This window comes from Taudactylus pleione, unplaced genomic scaffold (genome assembly GCF_031769625.1).
Source record: "Taudactylus pleione unplaced genomic scaffold, aTauple2 ptg000329l, whole genome shotgun sequence".
Taxonomy (NCBI): domain Eukaryota; kingdom Metazoa; phylum Chordata; class Amphibia; order Anura; family Myobatrachidae; genus Taudactylus; species Taudactylus pleione.
In genome coordinates this window covers 5,983,923-6,009,360 of record NW_028284730.1, presented here as the reverse complement: position 1 = coordinate 6,009,360, position 25,438 = coordinate 5,983,923, and the positions used below count along the sequence as shown (strand labels likewise).

Here is a 25,438-nt window from a genome sequence, read left to right as displayed (position 1 = left end):
TACACTCTAGATACCTTTTCATTTTTTGGGGCTTGGTCCTTAAAGTATACCCCGTTTAGATTTTGTTCACACATTGTGTGAACAAGATCTAATGGTCTAACACGAAATCATTGAGGACACGAATAATACGAAGGTGTCCAGAGACACGGAAACGCGCTGAGCAGATGAGCTGATTGAACCCAGCATTTAGCGTGGAGGATTGCTGAATTTGACTTGGCAACACAGCACACAAACGGACTTGCTGCTACTTTCAATACACGGAGATGCCGGGTGACGCTCAGCCAGCACTGGGCAGACTGCTGCCGCACACCGCTCCAGCGATCTGAGAGCGCGATTTATCCATCTGGGACATTGCATTCTCTACAGTCCTAAATTCACCTCCCCACACGACAATATATCCATTATGAATTCATAATCTTTACCCCCGGGGGCTTTCTAAACCGGAGAGACACTGAGGTCGTAAGTAGCCTGCACACAAGGAAATCTGTCTTACAAATACAGCAATTTAAAGCCTGATACAAGCAGCTAGCTGTGCAAACCACAGATAATTCTGTCTTCCTACCACCCCGGGACTTTCATTGGATTTTTTCCTATTTATCATATATTTTTTTGTATTATTTAGATTGCAACACAGTTACTATATCTTTTTTTTATAGAGATATTGTTTACTTATCATTGGATGATTTTATATTGTAACATTTGCGATTGAGAAAACTCATACGTTGAATGTCCAACATATCTTAATGCTCATATTTCATTAAATGTTTAATTGTATTTCTGTGGGACCATTAGTGTGTTTTCTGAGTGCCCAGCCAATATCTTTCATAAATATTTATACTATCAAAAGAACCTAGAACCACCTTATTTCTTTTAAAGTATATATTCTTTTCTTGTCTACATAAACTGGTAACATCACCGTTTTCACACTAACTTATAGGTGACTGTAATTAGCGCCAGCTTCCACACCATACGCCCGTATTGTATATTGTGCGCTGGATCTGTGGGATAGATCCTCAGGTGTTGGTTAGGGGCAGGAATTAACTTCAGTGGAGCGCCAAAATCCCCTGATTTCTTCTTCTGAGACTGAATAAAAAGGCATCAGTATAGCCATAGGTCAGCAGTGCAGTCTGCACAAATATTTCTGTCATTAAATGAGCGATATACAGCTCTGATCTGAGCTTTTAGCACAGTGCATACAGTATGCCATGCCGCATATGGCACAGTACAGAGATAAGAGGATAACACTGTATGTATGTTGTGGTGACTGTACCAAGAACATTCATTACATTCCCATGCCCACATATAACGCCGTGTCCAGCATACCAGCTTCATGCCAAAAGTTTAGTGCCAGCCATACACAAGTCCAGTACTATGCCATAGCTAATTTATACAGTCCTGAGAAACGGCAAACTACTACCAGTGTTAGAGGCTGGGACATGGAGCTCCTTTCCAGATTCCTTATACCTGGCCACAGGGCACTAATAAAGGAGACAGGTTTTTTTTAACACTCTGTGATACATTGTTGAACTTCTAGCCAAACAGTATAGTACATCATCTATATAATCTTCTGCTATGGTCTGTCCCGTCTCCAACATGTGGGAACCTGCGGTGTGCAATGCCCCTCCAATGGCTCTCACTGCACCGAGCACCGGGACAGACCCGGACGGGGGCTTTGCGCCGGGAAGGGGTAAATATATATGCAGCAGGAATAGAGCAGGACTGAGGGAATTGTCTGAGCAGCAGCAGACAGAGGTGATCCAATCTGATACACTAGTTTCCTATAGCTTCACATGTGATTCTGAGGGGAGTCTCCTGCAGGACAAGCTGGCTGGTCTGCATACATTTAGTGTCGACTATATGCGCATCCCCATTCCAACTACATTACTGCCTTGTGTGCACTAAGTGTAGGAGCCAGACCCCCCCCCCCTCCCCTGGGGCAGCATTACTGAGCACCTACGCCCCGGCTACCAACCCCCATGGCCACACCAGTGTTCTCCCCAGGCTGCTTTTTGCGGGTACACCACCCGGCAAGAAACAACCTGCCACCCGGCACTTTGGGAGCTGTATAAAAAGGACCAGATCCTACAGACTTTGCAGCTTTTTCATAATCAGACGACTGGGCCTCTAATAATAAGAGGAGAATATATAAAATGTTATTTCAAGTTTAAATCATTATAAGATGAGGGTTTAAAACATTTTATTATTGCTATTATTAAGGCTCCCACCCGGCTACTTCTTGATGCCAACCAGCTGGAAAAATTTTCTGGGTACAACACTGCACACCACTAACGGGGTACCCCAGGTAAACCACCCTCCCACAGCCGCCGAATAATGAGGAGACTCAGCTGTGACTATTATTAGGTAGGGTATTTAAAGAACAAATTAAGAGCCATTATCATGCTTCTGACGAAGGACTATTAAGGTCCGAAACGCGTTAAGCGTGGGCTCTTTGAACGTTATTTACTCCAAGTGTGCGGGCACCCCTTTTTTAGTGATATCTTCCTGTGGTGGATCGAGGCATCCGGAGCCTGGCTGTCACCAATCCTTACTGAACCATCCAAAAGGACAAACAGGATTACCACTGATGTTTTGCTGCTAGGCCACTATGGATGTTATTTGCTTGATTTTCTGCTACTGATTGTAAGTGCAATATTTTATTAAAGAGTGTCATATAAACCTGATCTACACTATTGTACTTTTTCTCTGTGTCCTCCCATGCCCATGTGGTTATGATCAATACATGAGGTGGGAAGGACATTTGTTTCAGATAACTAACAGGATTTGGAAAGGAATCATCCCCCATTACAGAATACTGTGGAATACTTCTTGCTAAACGGACTCTGAATGAACTTTATCTATGGTGATTATATTATTGTTAGGTGGTGTCAATATCTATCCCATTACACGGATAAACTTGTTGAGGATTTCAGATTTAGAATAGGGCGATGAGACCCATTTGGTTTCTTAACCATAGTAGATTGGTGTAATAACCCTTCCTTGTTGAACCACAGGAACCGATATTATCACCCCTGCCCGCAGCAGGGAGTAAATGGCCTTGATAGAATCTAATGGAGGATTTGTACATAAAAAACTTCTGGGGAGGATGCCTCTGAAAAGTGAGAGAATACCCCTGAGACCACTTCTCGGACCCAGGTGTCTGTTGTTTTATGCCAGTATGTCCGCAAATTGAAGAAGTCTGCCTCCCACCCTGGGATCCCTCAGGAGAAGACCCTCCCCATCAGGCAGAGGGTTTGTCGTCCGGCTTAGAGGCTGGACGTCTGACCGGCCAGGATCTCTTAGTTTGCTGCTCAGTGGTCCTGCAAGAACTAGACGGTATGGAGGAAGACTGTCCGTTTGCTCTTCCCTGAGGGCGAAATGACCGAAAAGAAGATATCCTAGACTTTCATGTAGCCGTTTATGGCAGACCTGCATATTTTAAGGCTGCCAGAGTAGCCACTATCCTATCCAATTCTGCTCCATAAAAAGGTAAGGATTCCAAAGCCTTCTTGGATCCAGTATCTGCTTTCCAGGACCTTAACCAAAGGGCTCTACAAGCAACAACCGAAGCTGCCGATGCTTTAGAAGCCAGGAGCCCAGCATCTATTGCAGCTTCTCCCAAATAAGAGGCTGCTTCCCGAATGTGGGAGATATATGTCAGCTGTTCTCTGGTAGCATTCAGTATAGTATCTTCTAATACCCCTGTCCATTCTTCAACAGCCTTGGACACCCAAGTCGCGGCCATAGCTGGTCAAGTAACAGCTCCAGACAATAAAAACACTGATTTAAGACATGTTTCAAGTTTTCTATCTGTAGGATCTTTAAGGGAAGATGCTGATAGTATAGGTAACGTCGCACTCCTGACTAAATTTGTCACACGAGTATCCACAGTAGGAGGGACTTCCCACTTCATACATTCAGTAGGTGGGAAAGGATACAAAGATGCTAATCTTTTTCTTCTTCAGGGTCCATAGGGATCCACAGGGATACCATGGGGTAATGTGGTTGGAGAGATCCAGGCACCAAACTGTTAGCTTTCAGCTCCCAGGATGACACGGGCTCTCCTCAATATATAACCCACCCCCAGCCCTTCAGTTGTTCGTTTGGTGCGGCAGGATTCAGACACACCTTTGTAACAGGAGGCTGCTTGGGCAGTCCTAAGATTTTTTTTTTATGTTTTACTATATTTTCTATGTTTTTGGGTTGGCAGTACTGAGAGTCTGAATTAAGACGCATATTCTGCAACTCCTTCTACCTCCGCCAGGCCGCAACACCAGTAATAGAGCTGGTGATTCCGGCGGGTCTCGGCTGAGCGTGCTAGCAGCGATGCTGGGACCCGGACTGCAACCGGACGCACGGAGATATCAGGCAAGGCGAATCATCGCTTACGGGGAATCATGCGCAGCAGTCCTTGCTTCCGGCGTAGGACACACACCGGAAGCTGCTGCAGTCAGGACTCGGAGCGTCTGTGTCGTCACTAGACCACCAGGGCCATATCGTCTGACACCGGGTACCCGGTCGGTTGACAGAGCTTAGAGGAGGTAGGCGCACCCCCCGGCAGCTCCTCCCCCTACCCAGATGCGAACCCATCAAAAGGTTTCTGCACGTCTGGGTTGCTCCTCCTACCCGCCTTGTGTATATGAGACACACTCAGTCCACTATCGGTGCGCTGCTGTTGGTCTCAGGAGATTTTGGCTCAGTCTCCCTGTACACCTTTCCCATGAGTCAGGTATATAGTGCTCTATAGCCTACCAAGCATTGTGTTTTGAGCAGTTGATTCAGTGCCCATCGCAGTTAAATTGCGTATGTATTGTATGTGACTGTTTGCTAGCTGCTGGGTTTATACTGCCTTTTATTTCTGACTGTCAGTTATAACCATCACTGTTTTTCTCCTCATTCCTCTGCTGCAGGTGTGTGGGGTTTTCTTATACGTCACATTTAATTGTTATTTGTGAAGGTTGTCACATTACATTGCATTGTTATCTTTAAAATTGAGATGTCAAAAAGTGCAGGCAATCAGGAGGGGGCCCCTGCACTGATTTCATGTAAAGCCTATTTAGCAAGCTTAACCTCTCAGGACTTGATTAAGGACGGTTTGTGTGCTGTCTGTTATAAAGAGCCACCTCCCCAGTCCAGTATACCAGTAGCCATCTTGGGTGTCTTCCTCGTCTCAGGTTATGAAGCAGTTTGTGGATCATATGGCTACTCCCATAATGCCTCCTTGTATGGGGTACCCACAGCATGCTATGTTTACACCTCCTATACATCCTTCCTGGATGATGCTTATTCCCACTTAGTGTGCACTCTAGGTCCGGCAGCGGCAGGGCGCCGGACCTAGAGCACTTCTGCGTGCGCCGAAGGCAAACGCCTGCCAGAATAGGGGGCATGGCCACAGAAAAGGGGGCATATATTTATGACACGTCCCCTCTTCGTCATTCCTGGGGGCGTGCCTGGCACTAACGGACATGCTGGGCAGCCCCCAAGCGCTGCGGTCACAGTGAATGGATGCCGCATCCATTCACCGGCAGTGACCGCTGTGCCGCCGTTTTGACCACCCGCTGGACACTGTGACCCCGCGGGTGGAGACTGTGACCCACAGGCTGTCTAAGCGGGGCGCCGCGCTGGAGGGCAGGGTGCTTTCTGCCCTTCAGAAATAGGGCAGGGCGCGGCACCCCACTAAAATAGCCTAGCAGGAACGCTACCCACTCAAGTCAGAGTATGGCTCAGTCAGCGTTTGCAAGCAGACCGGTAGTTACTAAGGCGCCTAAACACAAGTTATTTTTTTATCAGTCTGCACAGCATATAGATTCAGACGCATCATCAGACGAATCAGATGACGCACAGGGTTCTTTTCAGGGTCTAGCTCAGGAGAGGAGGACCATCCATCCACAGTGGATGTTGCTTCTTTAGTGAGGGCAGTTAAATCAATCCTAGATATTCAGGATTATGAACCAGCTCCTAGTTCAGTGTTGGCTAACCTTGACACTCCAGCTGTTATGGAACTACATAACCCAGCATGCACTGCTACAGTTTTGCTATTAGGGCATGCTAAAACTGTGGCAGGGTATGCTGGGATATATAGTTCCACAACAGCTGGAGTGTCAAGGTTAGCCAACACTGTCCTAGTAAGAAGGCTCCAGTGTTTAAACACCAGAAGGTGATCAAAACAGAGTATCCTAAATCTGAGCAACTCACTGAGCTTATGGAAGAGGCATGGGGTAACCCGGATAAATAGTTTTATGTGCATAAAAGAGTAGCATCGTTGTATCCTTTCCCAGCTTCTGAGTGCACTAAGGGCTCTATTTATTAACATTATTTTTACTAAAATAAAGTGAAAAAGGGTGTTTTCACACCCTTTTCACATTATTTTAGTATCACCTAAAAGTTACTAAAGGACAATTGGAGTAGAATTCGTAAAATTCTACTCCAACCCCTAATTATCACTTATTTTTAGTAATCAGATTGTAGTAAATCCCTGTGATATTGCCAACTTCTCCAGTTTGCTGGCATCAAACAACAGCAGATGCCTGGGTCCAAGAAGCGGTCTCTCAGGGGTATGCTCTCACTTTCCGGAGGCATCCTCCCCAGAAGTTTTTTTTGTACAATTCCTCCATCAGGTGCGGTAAAAGTGGCTCTTCAGGAGGCCATTCATTCCCTGCTGCAGACAGGGGTAATAATACCAGTTCCTGTGTTACAACAATGAAGGGGCTATTAATCCAATCTATTTTTTGTTCAGAAACTGAAGTTCTCATCGCCCTATTCGAAATCTGAAACCCTCAACAAATTTATCTGTGTACCCAAGTTTCGTATGGAAACTCTCAGGTCAATTATTTTGGCAATATGGTTTCCCTGGACATTCAGGATGCGTATCTGCATGTTCCTATTACGCCATCCCACCAACAATTTCTACGGTTTGCTGACCTAGAGCAACATTATCAATTCCAGACTCTGCCTTTTGGCCTATCAACAGCCCCTCGGGTACTTACCAAGATAATGGCAGTCTTGATGGCCTACCTCAGGCTTCAGGGAGTCAGAAAACTACCGTATCTGGACGACCTTCTGATATTGGCACAAACTCCAGTTGTTTTACAACACCATCTTCAGCTGACCATAGCATGTCTACAGAAGCACGGCTGGATCATCAATTGGAAGAAATCCTCTCCTTCTCCAACACAACAGATGGTACATCTGGGAGCACTTCTGGACTCTCAGGCACAAAGGGTCTACCAGAGCACAAGATTGCGGCTCTATTGTTGAGAGTACGCAAACTGCTATGCAAGTGAAGGGTAACCGTTCTATCAACGATGCAGTTCCAGAGATCACTGGTATTCACCTTCGACATGGTGGGATATACTCAGTTTCATTTCTCTGCAAAAATTGATTCTCTCCAGGTGGAACGGACAGTATCATCTAATAAAGTGTCAGAGGATCCTTCTCACTCCAGAGGTTCTTCTCTCCCTCCTGTGGTGGCTAAGAAAGGATCATCTGGACAAAGGGTGCCCATACTGGATTTTCAAATTGGGTGCTTCTCACCACGGACGCCAGTCTTTGCAGATGTGGGGCAGTGACGGGTCATCATACCTTTCAGGGAAGATGGCCAAATATGGAAAGTCATCTGCCAATAAATATTCTGGAACTGCGAGCAGTATACTAAGCACTGATCATGGCACAGGACCTGCCCCAGGGCAGGCATGTCCAAATGCAGTCCGAAAACACGACTACAGTGGCCTCTCAATCATCAGGGAGGCACACAAAGTCATGCAGCAATAAAGGAAGTGACAAAGGTTCTGATTTTGGCAGAACGTCATCTTACGGCAATCTCGGCAATATTCATACCAGGAGTCCTCAAATTGGGAAGCAGACTTCCTCAGTCATCAGGACATACACGCCAGAGAGTGGTCTCTCCACCCAGGAGTGTTTCAGCTCTTGATGAACAAATGGGGTTTACCAGACATAGATCTCATGGCATCACGTCACAACCACAAGGTCCCCAGGTATGGGTCCAGGTCCAAAGACCCATCAGCAGCATTCGTGGACGCACTGGTAGTAAGATGGGACTTCAAGCTGATGAATCTATTTCCCCCAATTTCCCTCCTCCCAAGAGTTCTCAGAAATTCAAGCAGGAAGGCAGAACAGTAATACTGGTGGCTACGGCTTGGCCCAGACATCATTGGTTCACCGACATACAGAATCTATCCCTAGACAGTCCATATCCTCTTCCTCTACGGCAGGATCTGTTAACGCAGGGTCCCTGAAAGCATCCGGATTTACCTCGTCTGGCTTTGACACCGTGGCTCTTGAATCTTCCATCTTAAGAGCTAAAGGTTTCTCCAGCTCTGTGATTCAAACAATGCTTAGAGCACGAAAGCCTGCCTCTGCCCGCATCTATTACAGGGTTTGGCATGCTTTTGGTCAATGGTCAGGCTACAGATCTCTCCCGTGGTGACGCCTCCCTGGATGTAGTTCGTGCTCTCCATATATAAGTGAAGCGTACAAACTCAGATGCTCTTTTTGTATAATTTGTTTTTCACAAACGAGGATGGTCAGCTAATAAGTAGACCCTGGCTCGATGGTTACGTATGACTATCTCTCAGGTGTATACACAGGCTGATCGCCCTGTCCCAAACACGGTGACATCGCATTCTACTCTGTCTGTAGGGCCATCGTGGGCTTTTAGTCGTGATGCCTCTGCTGAACAATTGTGCAAGGCTAGCAAGTGGTCTTCTGTCCACACTTTTCTTAGGTTCTATGCCTTTGATACTTTTGCCTCTCAGGATGCTTCCTTTGGGGGACGAGTTCTCCTTTCTGCTCAGGAGCGTCCCCCATCCTTAGGGGAACTGCTTTAGGACTTCCCCATGGTATCACTGTGGATCCCTATGGACCCTGAAGAAAATTAGAGTTATGGTAGACTTACATTGATAACTCCTTTTCTTCAAGGTCCATAGGGTCCACAGAGCACGCACCCTGACGCATCAGGCTGCACTGGGTAAATTTTCTTTGCTTTTGGTCACGGATTCCCTCATCTTGTGTGAGAGTGTTTCTGGTGTATAATTGTTCTTCCATCTTCTGCCGTGAGGCTTGTTTACAAAACTGAAGGCCTGTGGCTGGGGTATATATGGAGGAGGACCCGAGGTATCTTGGGAGCTGAAAGCTTTAAACTGTGTGGTGCCTGGATCTCTCCAACCACATTACTCCATGGTACCCTTGTGGACCCTATGGACCTCGAAAAAAGGGAGTTATCAAGGTATGTCTACCATAACTCTAATTTTGTAACATGGAACGGTTTATCCGGGTTACTCCATGCTTCTTCCATAAGTTCAGTGGGCTGCTCAGACTTAGGAAACTCAGCTTTTACCACCTTGTGGTGTTTAAACACTGGAGCCTTAGGTCTGGCTCATCATCCTGTATATTTAGGATTGATTTGACCGCCCTCACCAAAGAAGGAACATTCACTGTAGAAGGATGGTCCTCCTCTCCTGAGATAGACCCTGGAGAAGAACCTGGCGCATCATCCGATTCCTCCGATGATGCATCTGAATCTACATTATGAGCAGACTGATAAAATGTTATCGTCCACTTAGGCACTTTAGTGACTACCGGTCTGTTCGCCTGCAACATTTGTTGAAACGCAGCAGCTGACTGAGCCGTACTCTGACTTGAGTAGGCATAAACATCCATCTAGGAGGGATGTACAGGGGGAACAAACATAGCAGGCTGGAACGATTGTGGGCATCCCATTATGGGAGGCAGCGTGGGCGCAGCCAAACGGTCCACTAGCTGCATCATAGCCTGAGACAAGGAGGACACCCAAGATGGGCTCCTGTACAGGGGCTGGTAGACTGGACTGGTCAGGTGGTTCTTTATAACAAACAGCACACGAACCAGCATGTATAAAGTCCTTTGGTGACAGGCCCGCCAAACAACTTTTACATGAAACCACCACCGGGGCCTCAGTTTCCTGTTTACCCTTATTCTTAGACATAAGTGCAAATGTGACTACCTTCACAAATAAAACAAAATAAACTGTGAAGAACAATTTGAAAAAATAAAAAAAAAATATTCCCCACACACCTGTAGCAAAGGGCTGAGGAGAAATAGCAGTTATAGTTATACCTGACAGTACAGAAAAATAAAGGTAGCTGAGCTAGCAAAAGTCACATACATATACAATATACTTGCAATGGGCCCTGAATCAACTACTTAAAGCACAAGGCTTGGTAGGATTTTGACCACTGTATAACCTGGCCTCTGGGGAGAGATATACAGGGAGACTAGACCAAAACATCCTGAGACCAGCAGCTTCAGCACAACAATGATAGTGGTCGCTGGGTGTCTCATATACAATGGAGGGTAGGAGGAGCAAATCAGATGCGGGAAAAACTCAGCTGGATCAGCGTCTGGGCTGGGGGAGTGGCTACCGGGAAGAGCCTACCTCCCCTATGCTGTAACGACCCCCGGGTGCGCTAGACTTATACATGGCCGCCGCCCATGTCCCCAACACTAGACTGATTTGTCCCGGTGGTCTAGTAGGGGAGCGTACGCAGCAGTCGCCCCACTACAGCGGCCTCCGGCAGGTCTCCAGCCGCTGGAGGTACGGAATGCCACGAGCGGGGAACCGCCTTACCTGCGTCCCTGTGCTTCCGGCTGCAGTCCTGGGTCCCAAGACTGCCGCTAGCCAAGTTACGCTGGTGCCCGCTGAAATCACCAGTCCGGTTACTGTGTTGCAGCACACCCTGTGCCAACCACGGGGCTGCCTTGTGCACACTATGTACACCCCTGTGCCAACCACAGTGCTGCCTTGTGCACACTATATACACCCCTGTGCCAACCACGGTGCTGCCTTGTGCACACTATGTACACCCCTGTGCCAACCACAGTGCTGCCTTGTGCACACTATATACACCCCTGTGCCAACCACAGTGCTGCCTTGTGCACACTATGTACTCCCCTGTGCCAACCACAGTGCTGCCTTGTGCACACTATGTACACCCCTGTGCCAACCACGGTACTGCCTTGTGCACACTATGTACACCCCTGTGCCAACCACAGAGCTGCCTTGTGCACACTATGTACACCCCTGTGCCAACCACAGTGCTGCCTTGTGCACACTATATACACCCCTGTGCCAACCACGGTGCTGCCTTGTGCACACTATGTACACCCCTGTGCCAACCACAGTGCTGCCTTGTGCACACTATATACACCCCTGTGCCAACCACAGTGCTGCCTTGTGCACACTATGTACTCCCCTGTGCCAACCACAGTGCTGCCTTGTGCACACTATGTACACCCCTGTGCCAACCACGGTACTGCCTTGTGCACACTATGTACACCCCTGTGCCAACCACGGAGCTGCCTTGTGCACACTATGTACACCCCTGTGCCAACCAAGGTGCTGCCTTGTGCACACTATGTACACCCCTGTGCCAACCACAGTACTGCCTTGTGCACACTATATACACCCCTGTGCCAACCACAGTGCTGCCTTGTGCACACTATATACACCCCTGTGCCAACCACAGTGCTGCCTTGTGCACACTATATACACCCCTGTGCCAACCACAGTGCTGCCTTGTGCACACTATATACACCCCTGTGCCAACCACAGTGCTGCCTTGTGCACACTATATACACCCCTGTGCCAACCACAGTACTGCCTTGTTCGCACTGTTTTTCTAGCACGGGATGAAAACTGTATTTGTCATTAGCAGCAATAATCTACGCCGACCATATAAAATGATGGCTCCAGGGAAGCAAATGGAGAATAAGCAGCAAGTGACACATGTGTCAGCGCTCACTAATCCTGGTGTATGGAGAGGCTGCATTGTCATGAATATTGCTTCAGCCAACAACATTTCCGCATTGTGCAGGTGACAGGATCACTATAAAGGGCTAAGGATACATGAAGGTCTATAATATAATATACTCACGCTTTATGGTTGCCCTGTTGCAAGAAGTGGTCCATTTCTGCGGTTACAAGCATGTAGAACTCATACTCCACCCCAGAGAGGTACACCTGGTCTATACATGGTGGATCCAGGGTGCCGAAGTACCAGGAGCCACAAAGGTAGAAATCTGGGGAAACAGAAATCTATTAATGCTGTTGCAGCTGCTGAGGGCAGGCCTCCTGCATATTGTCTACACGGCAGGGACGTCATCCTATCGCAGCATACACAACCATCCATTCTGTGACATGAAGTTCTGCACAGGTTTCTACAGTACATCAAGCTGTTGAGGAACTACAATAATTTCAGGTTAGCAGGTCATACTGGAACTTGTAGTTCCCATGCTTGCCTGTAAGTCTAGAGAACAATCACACCAGCTGATAGTTGGCACCTTATCTCCTAACAAAGCTTAGTAAATAGACCCCAATAGATCAACCTTTATTCATAGTGTGTCATCTTATTACGGTAGATACAGGGTCCATATTCATCACCATACACATGCCCGACTTTAACCTACTAGTATATTTTTAAACTGTGGGATTAGAGCATCTGAATAAAAAAAAAAAAAAAAAAAGAACATAGAAACTCTACACAGATAGTGTCCTGATCAGAGAACCCATGGGCTGCAATATACCACTGTACACATTGCAGAGTTTTTTGTTCGTTAAAATGAATTCATTAAACTACAGGTGTTGAATAAAAGAGACGGGTTGCAAGTAATAACTTAAAATGTTTTGGGGTGAAGTGAAGCCTTCTGACAATCTATGGGGTGACTCAACGAGGTGCGTGTTACATTGCACATTATTTTACCCGCCAGAGACCAATTCAATTAGCACATGAGCACTGCGCCTGGAAATCGGGCATTGCCCATATTTGCTTGCACCTCAGTGAAAATATATTTCTTCATCAGTAAATAAAAGAAAAACTCAAGACTTCTTAATGAAACTACAATACACCAATATACAGGCAGTCACTACAAGCTTTAGAAAAGTTAGATGCTCTTTCTGGCAAAAAAAAAGTTGTCCTATGGCATAAAATAGGGGTCAGCCATCAAGAGTTTTTTTTTTTTTTTTTTAAACTGCCAGTAAAAGTAACTACTACTGGGAAGTGTAACCTGACCTCTCACAATGAGACACTTGCAGGACAGAGGTTTGTATCAGCACTGTATGGGGTATAGGCAACCAGGCTGCGACTCTCCAGATACTCTACATCCCAAGGAATACTGGGACTTGTAGTTCAACAGCACCTATAAAGGGCTTGTTTGCAGCTTCACCAGTATGCCATGCGCAATATATGAGTCAGGGATGATGATTAGAACATGTGCACTACAGGCACATCCATTGCACAGAGCACCTCCATGTGCAGAGCTGTCTCCTGTACAAACAGCGTTTCTCTTACAGGGCAGCAGGCGGACTGTCTCTGTGTGTGATTGCTGGAGGTCTCTTGGCGCCGTCTCAGTCTAGCAGCTTCTCTGCATCTCTCTCGTTCAATTGCAGCGCAGCAGACAATCTAGGCTGGAGAATGTTGTAAGCATAGGATCTCTCTCCCAGTTACTCCCGCGGTGCTGATCGAACACAGCGCCCCCTGGTGGCTCCTTCCCTTCATCTGTCTATGGACAGCTATAGCGCTCTCTAGAGGTCAACCATTATATAATAAAAGCTAATGTCTCAAATGATGATGATGATTATTATTATTATTATTGTTATTATTTTAAGAGTTAAACGTACATTTTCGCTTCTAAGCTATTTGCTAACATTGTGAAAAGTATTTTTTTTATATAAAAAAAAGGAAAGACATCTTTCCCAGTGACCCCGTCACCTGGAATCAGTTTTGAATTAACACTGAAAATCATGAGTCATCTTTAATATTTATAGTGCTTGCCATGTGAGCCACAAACTTCCAAAAGCATATTTGCTACACTTAAGGACCCCATACACGGTGCGATTTTTTTTACACGATTTGGCGGTTTTTGATCGATTGGAGTGACCAATCGTGTAAAAAGAGCCATGTGTGAAGATGATCACGATGCCGGTGCGCGCCCCCGCCATCATACATCGTCGTCGCTGGTCAATTAAACCTGCAGAAAGATTTCGACCTTTTGTTCACGATTTGACACATATCGTTCCGCAGACCCGCCAACATGAACCGTTCCATTAGGTACAAAACACTCTGCTCCTGGACTTCTCACCTAATGTATGATTGCAGACACCTGTGCTGAAACACCTGTCTCATCAATTACCTAGTTCACCACAGGTGACTGCAATCATTAATTAGGTGGGAAGTCCAGGAGCAGAGTGTTTTGTACCTAATGGAATGGGTCATGTTGGAGGGTAGGCGTTCCGTGTGTGTGCATGATGAAGGATGTGATGGTCGATGGCCGATTTGTTGACAATTTCCCTGGACACTCCCTTCCTCCATTTTGGATATCGGAGAGAGCAGCATCAGCAGCAGCAGCGTGGATCGTCTGGGGAGATTTGCTTTTATTTTGTAGTGAGAGTAACCCTGGTTAAGGGTTAAAATAAGTACTCTACTAATAAATTCATTTATTTATAAATATACAATTTGTGAGGTAAAGTATATGTGTATATATATATTATATATAATTGTATTCATGTACATGGCCCTTCTATATATATATATACAGGTAAATCTATTTTGTGTATTTACATGGAAGTTTATATGGTACTTCTTTCTTTGGTGGTGATATTATGCCTCATTGGGCACGATTATATTCTACCGGAGCTATTCAATACACCGCGCATCTAACCCTGACTAAGGATTTCTTCTCGCATCCCTCCGGGGATGCGAGCAGAAATCCGCCAAAAGTCCCAGCGCGAGGCTGTTATCTACCCTTCGCGCCTGGAAAACAGCATCGCGCCGGGACGTTAGGTCGGGGAATGCCCATTCTCGCGCCTAAAAACCCTGTTTAAGGCGCGAGAACAAGCCTTCCCGACCTTACATCGCGATGGATTGAATAGCTCTGGGAGCTATCTCCCGGCGCTATTTACATTGCGCTCAATTGAATCGAGCCCATTGTATGGTATACACACGCACTACTAGAAGGGGTGGAGTGATCTAGCTGGGAGTGGTTTGGTTCCTGTCAGGAAAAGAAGGGCAGGGAGTGGGACAGAGAGAGATAAGAGGAGCTGCCATCAGCAGACTCAAAGTGCCCTGGAGTGTTCACCCCCCCTGTGTCCCAGGTGGCAGCTAAGCGGTAGTTAGGCTCCTGGGCAGAGGGGGGTGGATTCGGAGAGGGAGCATGGAAGCTGGTAGGAGCAATGGTCCCTGCTTTGCCAGAAAGGCAGCTGTCGGTGCCGATGCGTGTCAGGAGTGGATACAGGACAGCGGTCAGGGCCGGCAGCAGAGATCTTAGGGCCCATTACACAGATATCTATGGGGCCCGCTTCCTCCTCCACACATCTGCCAATACAATAACCAAAGATGTGAAGGAAGACGGCGCCATGCGGAGGGAGGAATATATCAGATATTTGAGGTTACCGTAACAAAAGGGCTAGCAGGCCCTGAAACGGTATGTTTGGAACAAATATATGAACTTCACTAATAAAGTCTCAGAGTGTCGCAGTCTTCTTTCACTTCTTTGCGTGTGTGTGTGAGTATGTATATATATATATATATACACACACACATGTAGATATATATAAATGGATGTAGGCTAAATCTAAATGCATCTAAACATGCATATACGAGATATGTCTATAAAATAACGAGACTGTGATTCCACCTAGTAAATAAAGCAGTCAGAATCGGTTTTAACTGCATACGTAGTAACCTTGAAGTTGTCTGAACTTGCATGACAAGCAGCAACACTCTATGACGTTCAGTTGATTGTGAGTCGCCATTTAATTTGGTTGTGTTTTCTGTAGAGTGCCGAAAAAACGCTGTTTAAAAGTTGAACAACGTGTCAATTTGAAATTTTTAGTAAGGAATGTTGTGTTGACATTCTGCAGCAACTTGACGCAGATCCAAACCTATTTCATAAAGTAATCACTTGTGATGAGACCCGGATCTTCCAGTACGATCCTGAAACCAAAAGACAGTCAGTGCACTGTGTGACACAGTTGGGATAGGAGTCCCTCTCCGGGGGTAGATGGACTCCCTCTTTACACACAGCAGCCGTAGAAACAGGAGACAAGTCTGGGAATCTCGTACAAACTGGTCGGCGTCAGTCTTTATTGTGCCACACACAAGAATATAAACAAAAGTATAAACATAAGTCCTAGCCCGGCTGGGCACTAACTACACAGCAGATTCCCTTGCCCATGTGGAAATTGCAAAATATGCTCACACGTAACTAATGTCCAGAAAATCACAGACAAATATGGACAAGAAGTAGAAATTAAGGATTTCTTTAACTGCCGGACAACAAATGTAATTTACTGTGTGATGTGTAATTGTCCACAACAATAGATTGGAATGACCACCAGAATGTTGAAGGTTAGGGCTCTGGAACATCTGGGCAATATACGCAATGCATCAAATAATTTGATGAAAATGAAACAGATAACTACAGTTGCCAGACACTTTCTTTACAAACACTCAGGACGTATACAAGATTTTAAAATACATGGATTGGAAAAGGTGAAACTGGGACTCAGGGGGTGGAGATATCAGCAAAGCACTATTCATGAAAGAGAGTGAATGGATATTCAGACTAGGGACTCTAATACCTACAGGACTCAATGAAAATATAAATTACAGTGTATAAATTACAGGTATAAAGATATAGTTTGATAGATACTTCATATACACTCCTAAATATATCGATACTTGGTAATTCTTGTACAACCATGGATATGGGTTTTTCTTCATTATGTCTTATGAACTATTTTAGGGAAGGAGGTTCTATATCATATTTCACATTATAACACTGAATAGGGAATTTATATCACACTATATTCTTTTTTGTGTTTTTTATTCACTTTTTATTATTTTTCAGTAGATATTCTTTTTATCTGTACGATGTTATTCATTCCTTTTTATTCTTCACTACACCTTTTCAGGTTTGCACTATTGATATAAACAATTTTTCTCACTTCTTCAGTAGTTTGTTTTCACACTTATATATTTCACATTAATATCTGCATATATCATAATTCACCACATACATATCACTAATTAATACAGAGCAGTTCTTTCACTAACACACTTTCATCAACCAACACAATGTATTCACCATATAATCTACACCCAACTTGTATTTAATTCTCATTTTTCTCTCATCCTCACTCATAGGTAGTTAATTTTTAATTTTATTTTCATTCACCATTATTATAGAAGGCAATTTTCAATAGCTTTAACATATTCAATATATTTATCACAGCACAGTAATTCTCACTTTTATTTTTATACAATAATATTTTTTTCACATATATATTTTTATTAGTGCTGTTTGTTTATATATATATTCAATACATTTTTATATATCTATTAATTTTTAAGTTATTATCACTTATTAACTATATATACTAGGACCTCAGTGCACTATAGATTAATATTAACTTTTTACTTATTTTCAAATCTCCATATCCACTTTAACATTTACGGTTCAAATTACTATTTTTATTAATTCAATCTTTCTAGTCATTAGTTTTTGATTTATTGATTCCTGGATACTAATATTCTTATAGGATAATTGTATGTATTACTTTTACTATGAGTAATTTATACCTACAGATCGGTATTGGGACTTACCATCCTATCTACACCAATATTTCCATGTCAGTTTAATATCAGAGGGATATATACTTTTCAGTGCAGAATCAGCTTTTTTGAATTAATTTGGATAGGTATCAAGATGTGTTATTTTTTATGTATCTATATCCTCTGTAAATTAAACCGCGCTACCATTTGTTATATACGAACAACAAATTTATGCGCCGTGACATACAGTATGGTACAATAAATTACTTAGCAAGAGTCACTCTTGTTCATTATTAATAGGCATTGAGGGATGTATGGCTAGTCGTTTTTGTTATCCATATTATTATTTTATGTTTACACTGTAATATCATTCCTCACCTATCATGTCTGTTAATAGTTTTCCGTTTGTTTACATATGGTAATTCCTAATAGGAACTCACACCCACTCAGACCTTTGTATTTACTGATTAGCCCCGGAAAACTAGTTCCTGATAGGCTTATATATGTGCCCATCAATGAGGGGACAATCCGATTGGCTCACCAAACGTTGAAAGAGAGAACTGGAGAGGGGTCTCACCTTACGGCGATCAGGTGACCAAGCCAGTAGAGGCGAAACGCGTGTCCGACGGGACTGTTTGCTTTCTAACAGCCCAGCCAAACACCACCGGCAGCTGCTCCTCCTGCTTCATTCCCACACAAGGCATCTCTTTTCTCTATCACTCCAGCGCTCTCTCATCTAAGCAGAGCAGAAACTCTCCCTCTGCAATGCTTTGTAGTAACAGAGGGGAGACACTGCCAGGAGCAGGGACAGCAGAAGTGCTTTGAACTGTTGTTTCTCCAGGGACATTGCTCACTCCTCTCTCATCCCTTGTTTGAATATAGAGACAAGGGACAGCAGAAGTAGTACTGGATTTCTTGTCCCCGGACTTTCCTCCATTTCTTTATGACTTTATTTTTCTTTGTGACATCCACTTTATGTTCAGTGGATACAATTTATCTCACAACCTTTAGCTACCTAAGCATATGTTTGTTACATTGTATATTCAATATCACATTTTGATACACTGCTGAAAGTAGCATACATTACCTGTGTGAGCCATATTGGTAACACACTATAACAGGCTCATAAATGTATCCTATTAACCTGATTGATATATTTGCATATCTTATTAACCATTTTATGTTTAGTGGATACAATTTATTTCATAGCTTTTAACTACCAAAGCATGTGTTTGTTACATTGTATATTGAATATCACATTTTGATACACTGGTGAAAGTAGCATACGTTGCCTGTATGAGCCAGATTGGTAACACATTATAATAGGCTCATATATGTATTCTACTTATTAACCTGATTGACATACTTACATACTTCATTAAGGTATCTATTTATGGTAGATTTCTGGAATTTCTTTCTTTACCTCAAGGAGAATTATTTGTCAGGCTGGACATTAAACAGACAGAATTTAGATCAATTTTCTTTAACTGTGTATGTTATGTGTTTATATTGCCAGTTATATGGTCTCTTGTTCATGTATATATTAATTATATGATCAATTATGTATATTATTTGAGCAGCTGCGTTTTTGATGTGCTACAATAACTTATGAGTATATGACACATCCTAACTAGGTGGATTTCTATTCTACTTCTCCTTATACTATCAATCATCAAGTATTTATTTAACAGTATCGATATAGGGGAACTAGTTGTAGAAGAGATATTTTCGCCCGAATCACTATTGTACAATTTATATGTTATTTGTATGTATGTATGTCTCTTCTTTTTTTGATTCCAGTAAGAAGTGTATCTATTATACACTCTTTTTTAACAATATTTATTAAAAGTTAAGTTCTAATTTTTATATATTATCTTTCTCTTTATGATTATTTCAAATTTGTATTTAAGAATGCACCAGTAAGACTATATTTGTCTTCTTTGCAAATAAGTTTCCATTGTGATCTTCACAAATAATATCTGGTAGCACCACCAACGATAGTGTCTTATATTGAAATGTTCTATTTATGACCAGGATGTTGTTTTAGTTTAATTATAATTTTTTCATTTGTCACTGATTGACTAGTGCAGACTACAGAAATCCTTTTTTGGAAGCCCTAATAAGCCTGCTACCAGGCTGAAAGGGCCAAAACCTGGAGTGGCCTGTGGATGGAGCCCTCCCTCTCCTCACATCCACACCCCCAGGACCCATTCCGGCTTTTCACAGAAGCCAACATTACTAGTCTGCTTTTCTAACAGACTTCTCCTGGGGGTTTAAAAGACATAAGACAGGAATCTGGGACAAATATAGAAGCCATTCCACACTTCTCCAGTGCTTCTAACACATATCCCCCCCCTTTGTTTTGACCTGTGGGGTGGAACAACTGCAGCCCGTAGACAATGGACATGTGACAAAGCATCTGCATTGGCCAGCTGGCTTCCTGGCCTATGTTCCACCATGAACTTAAAGGTCTGTAATGCCAAGAAGCACCTCGTTATTCTCGCATTACTGTCTTTGTTCTCTGACATCCACTTCAAAGGGGCATGGTCAGTGATCAATCTGAACTTCCTTCCCACCAAATAGTACCTGAGAGTTTCTAAGGCCCATTTTATGGCCAATGCTTCCTTCTCAACTGTATGTACTTAAGGAAGAGGGAAAAGGAAAGATCGTCGCACTGACCATAAGTGAATTTAAACACAAATATATGAATTATTATAGGAGACCGCTATTCCTATTATATATTCTACTAATAGTAAATACTTTTCTTCTTGGTAGTGGTGGTGCTCACTAGAGTTATGGTATACAGGTATAAAAAAAAGGGGATAGAAAAGAACTCTGTTTGGTGAGCACTCAAATTATGTAAGAGATTGGTACTAAAAATTTACTTTTAATATACAATATTAAAATCAACATAAATGACAAGAAAAATTAAAGTTTGAAACAATAAAGATTACAATACACTATTCCTTATTAATGTACATGCTTAAATATATCACTATTATTGTGTCTAAATGGTATGCTCAATGCTATCACAAAAAATTATTCATAGACAAGTAATAGAGACGCGTACAAAATTAATTCCCCTTGGTTAATGGTGAAGTGTTACCCAGTAAATAATATAAAATCTAACATCATAAATAAAGATCATTAGACTTCAATACATTTTCTAAATTATTTATACTGTATTAAAAGGAAATCTTAGGTGCAAGGACGTTCAGGGTATAGGAGCCGTTAATTCCTGATTCTACTACTCCTCGCCCGGAACTAGGGCCCTCATTCAGAGCCACTCGCTATTTGCGGTCGTTCGTTCTAAAACTAGTGGTGGCTATTCAAATGAACCGTTCGCTGTTTGCGGTCTGTTCACGCCTCTATGTCTGAACAAGCGAACAAAACTTGCGTTCGTTTTTTGGAAAAATACGCCCCCTGGCCGCATCCTACGTCATGTCCGCTATTTATTAGATTAATCGAGTACATCGACAAGGGTATGAACTGCTAGCTATTCTTGGGGTTGGTGTTTGCTACCACAATTTTGCGAGCAGTTCTGACTATAAAATAACCCAGTGACGTGGTCAATGACGCTGCTGTTTTAAATATGCACACCCATAAAACGCCCATTTTGACCTTTAAGCACGCCTGCGTTCTGATTTCCACTCCCCATTTTCAAGCACCTTCCCCTGTTACCACCCACATACGCCTCTTTCTGTCACTCAAAATAGCAGGCATTCGCTATTTTGCGAGCACATGAATTTCGGCCGCACTGACTGGTTAGCGCATGCGTATAACGATCCGTACGCATGCGCAGTTGGGCTAACATCGCTCGGAACGAACGAGCGGCCGCTTACGAGCGGCTCTGAATCAGGCCCTAAGTCCATCTATGAAGAGTGAGTGACCATAAATAACGGGTTGCCCTTAGAAACAACAGGATAACAGTGATTTTTTTCAGGTGTTCGTTTCTGCTTTTGTGGGTCTTACTGATTAAGCATTGGACCCAAAATGAGAGAATTACTAATCCTGAGGTAGTCAGCAGTTACTAGAGGGACAGAAAGCAAGATTCAGCATACATATGAGCACAGATATTCTGTATCGCACAATAACCATCCATCTATGCTTTTAAAAAACATACTAGCATGCACCACACTCTTATGATGAATCTCCCTACAATCTGATGCAAAATGATAATAAACGCTACTGTTTCTAAATGTAAAGCTGATCTGTTACAATTAATAAGAAACAAACTGATACATTATAGGTCCTAGAAAAAAAAGTAGCAGAACATGCATCTGGGTAAATTCAAAGAAGATAATGAAAATCCTGTAGCTGTTTCATAAATAGTGTAAAGGGACAACCTTAGTGGTACAAAAGTGTCCTATAAATGTTAATGTTGAACATTCATTATTGTATATCACACATAGTATTGTGTATTGCCCAACTCCACTTATTAAATGTTAATGCAAGGACTTATTCAGATAAATTATTCTCAGTAATAACTCTCAGTTATAACTATAAGCCACAATTTCGTCGGATACCTGCTGTTATATTGCAGTTGGTACATTCAGTATTCAAATACATTTGTTAGTGAATAAAATTAAAATGAACCAGAGTAACCCTAATGGGTTTGATACATTCAGTGTTCAAAAGACATTTGCACATATATAAAGTAAGCTCAATAAAGTAAACTGAATAACCCTAATGGGTCCGCACACTATATATAATGATTATCACGGGGGAATGAGCAAGGGCTCCCGTGGCTGCGCAGCACAGGAGACCCCGACTTCAAGTTTGTATCTATATTTAAATAATCTATACATTATATATTATATATAGTGTACGGGCCCATTAGGGCTATTCAGCTTACTTTATTTATTTGCAAATGTCTTTTGAACACTGATTGTATCAGACCACCTCTAGGTGGTGTTATTATCACAGGGCTTCCCCCGGTTTTTTTTCCACATTTTATTTTTTAGTAAATCTCAGGCAGATCACATTTCCCATTACAATTATGGGAAATGTGATGTTTACTAAAACTATGTGATAATTATTGCTTGGAGTAGAACTTTACGAATTCTACTCCAATTGCCCTTTAGTACATTTAGGTGCAACTAAAATAATGTGAAAAGGGTGTGAAAACACCCTTTTCCACTTTAATTTAGCAAAAATAATGTTAATAAATAGAGCCCTAAGTCTTTAGCTTAGAAAGGCAGGTACAAATTTTACATGGAGCTCCCTCAGGAGAAATGCGCTTACTGGGCTGCAATGACTTGCATCATCACGACTCTTACTCCACCCACTTCACCTGAGATATCAGTATGCAGGAGATTTGCCCACTTTCCCGGGAGACCTAGGACCTCATTCAGAGTCGGTCGAAGCGGCCGCACGGTCGTATGGGAAAAGGGGCCGGATATACAAATGATTTGTTCGCAATTTGCGTCCCTAAGTTCGGATCGGTAGCTGGCCGACCAAGGGGAGGAAGCGGCCGGAATTCAAAAAAATACGCCCCCTTCTCGTACGCATTGCACGTCATCTCCGGGCATATAAGGATTAATCGAGACCATCGGAACTGGTCGTAGAGCTTAAGGTTGACCATACCCTCTCTTAAGCTCTACGATCATGTCAGTGTAAAAACCTCCCATGTCACATGTGCCATGACGCTACTTTGTTAATTATGCACTCCAATAAACCGTATGCACTCCCATAAAACGCCGTTCGCATAATTAGGCACGCCTGCGTTCGGATCTCCACTCCCCCGTTTTCAAGCACTTTCCCCTGTTACCACCCACAAACGCCTCAATCTGTCACTCAAACTACCGACCTGGCTGTGTTCAAGAAGAGAGAAATTTCTGATCGTAGCGGCTAGTTTGTGCACGCGCATTGCGAACTTTACGCATGCGCAGTATAGCGAACATCAGTGGCGTACGACCGTGCGGCCGCTTCGACCGACTCTGAATGATGTCCTTACTGCTTTCTTAAAAGTAGAGATGTGCGGGTCCGGTTCTCAGAGAACCGTCAACAACCGAATTTAGGGGTACCAATTCAAACTGAGTTCCGGTTCGGATCTTGGTTTAAAAACCGAACTCAGTTTTTAGATTGCAGGCTAACAGGTCAAAATGACTTCATTTTAGCTTTTTTTTTTTTTTTTTTAAATACAGATTCAAAACCAAAACATGTGAGGGTGGTTTTGCAAAACCAAAACCAATACTAGGAGGTGAATCTGGATCGAAAACCAAAACACGGGGGTCGGCGTACATCTCTACTTAAAAGAAATTAGGCAACAACATGGACTCCTTAACTATACACTTTCTTCACTTTCATCTAGAGGTAAATTCACTAAAGGTTGGATTTAGATCGATATTATAATTTATAATCAATCTAAATCACCCAATATTAACGGGATTTGTGACGGCGAGATCCGCATATTTAATATCAGTCGGATTCCAACTTCAATTCAATACTGACGTCGATATCAGTTGGATTTTGCAGGTGTAAATATCAAAGGTTTTGATCTTTCAGTTGAAAAGCGACGGCAAGTAGAAGGTCAAACAAGACAGCTAAGCCTTCCAAAAAATAAGCACTACACAGATCACTATGTTCTGTGCAGGTTTCTTAGGGTATAAAACAATTAATTAGTTAAACCCCAACCCACCTCCTTCCTAAATACATAACCAGCTCTGGACCTTTCAGCATGTTCTGGTCATGGAAAATGGGGAATGGGACAATGTGGGGCTCCCCCTATTTTCCATTAACCAGCACCAGGCTGAACCAGCTGAGGTGGTAATGCCATAGGTGGGGGACACACAGCGTGGGATTCCCCTGCCTTAACATAAACCAGCCCCAAACTGGTCACCCCAGGGGTGGAAATCCTCGGGATCTACCAACCCTGGGCTTTCTTCCCCACACCCCTAGTGGCAGTGGTGCTGGGGAAATGCGTAAAATATATATTTAATATTGTTGTTTGTAGTGGAGCTACATGTCCCAGCAATTCTGCCCTGGCAAGCTGGCAATTGGAGAACCACAAATGCCAGCATGCCTGGACATACTGGGCACGCTGGCACCTATAGCTCTACTGTAAAGAAACTATTACAAAAACAACAGGACACACACAGCGATTGTTTTAACCCTGAAAACCCAGGGCTGACAGACCAATTATCTGATGTTCCCATCAGACAATCAGTTACATCACTGGGGTCGGTGACACCCATTGCGTCAAATAGACCCCTTCTGCGTGCTGGGGGCACAAGCTCCCGAAAAGGGGCATGACCTTGCAGGGAAGGGTGTAGCCTCATGGCACACTCTCAGTTTCATCTCTCTGGGGGCGTGCTCAGCACTCTCTGAGATGTTGTGTGTTTATGGTCTGTAGCATACTTGCCGACTTTTAATGGACCTTTTTCCGGGAGCAGCCCGGTCATCTCGGCTTCGGGGGTGGGGCCAGGCTGCAGCTGTAATTAGGTCCCGCCCCCTTTGCGGGAAAACCCACGATTTGCGGGTCCATGAGGAGGGGGGCGGGGCTAATTGATGCGATTTGTTTCCTTTAGTGTTGCCCCCTGCATACGGACCGGCAAATTTGTCCTAAAATCTCCCCATCCTGCCCACTTCACTAGGAAGTGGGCGGGATGTGGGAGATATGCCTACTCTTTTGGGGGTGCGGGGGGTTACCCGAAAAATCGGGAGCATCCCGCAACTCCCGGGAGAGTAGGCATGTATGGTCTGTAGTCTGTATTTATCTATTCTCTTGTCAATGTTTCTTCCACTTGTATGGCGCTACAGAACCAGAGGCATATCTATAATGCGTGCAGGGTGTGCTGGGAACACGGGCCCCTGGGTCCAGGGGGGCCGTGTAC

The 25,438-nt window shown here is 43.7% G+C and overlaps 1 protein-coding gene across 5 annotated transcripts in view; it reads right to left on the bottom strand.

Annotated features, from left to right (window-relative positions):
- LOC148509295 (uncharacterized) overlaps positions 1 to 13,544 on the bottom strand; it is a 43,895-nt gene extending 30,351 nt beyond the window's left edge. The window contains exons 1-2 of one of the 5 annotated variants that reach the window (XM_088443363.1): positions 13,341 to 13,544; positions 11,928 to 12,072 (exon numbers count right to left, since the gene is read on the bottom strand). In XM_088443363.1, the coding sequence (XP_088299489.1) occupies positions 11,928 to 11,980 (53 nt within the window). In that variant the 5' untranslated portion in view covers positions 11,981 to 12,072; positions 13,341 to 13,544. The other 4 variants (XM_088443369.1, XM_088443367.1, XM_088443366.1 and 1 more) reach the window with 4 other exon arrangements.
- Between the last annotated feature and the right edge of the window lie 11,894 nt (positions 13,545 to 25,438).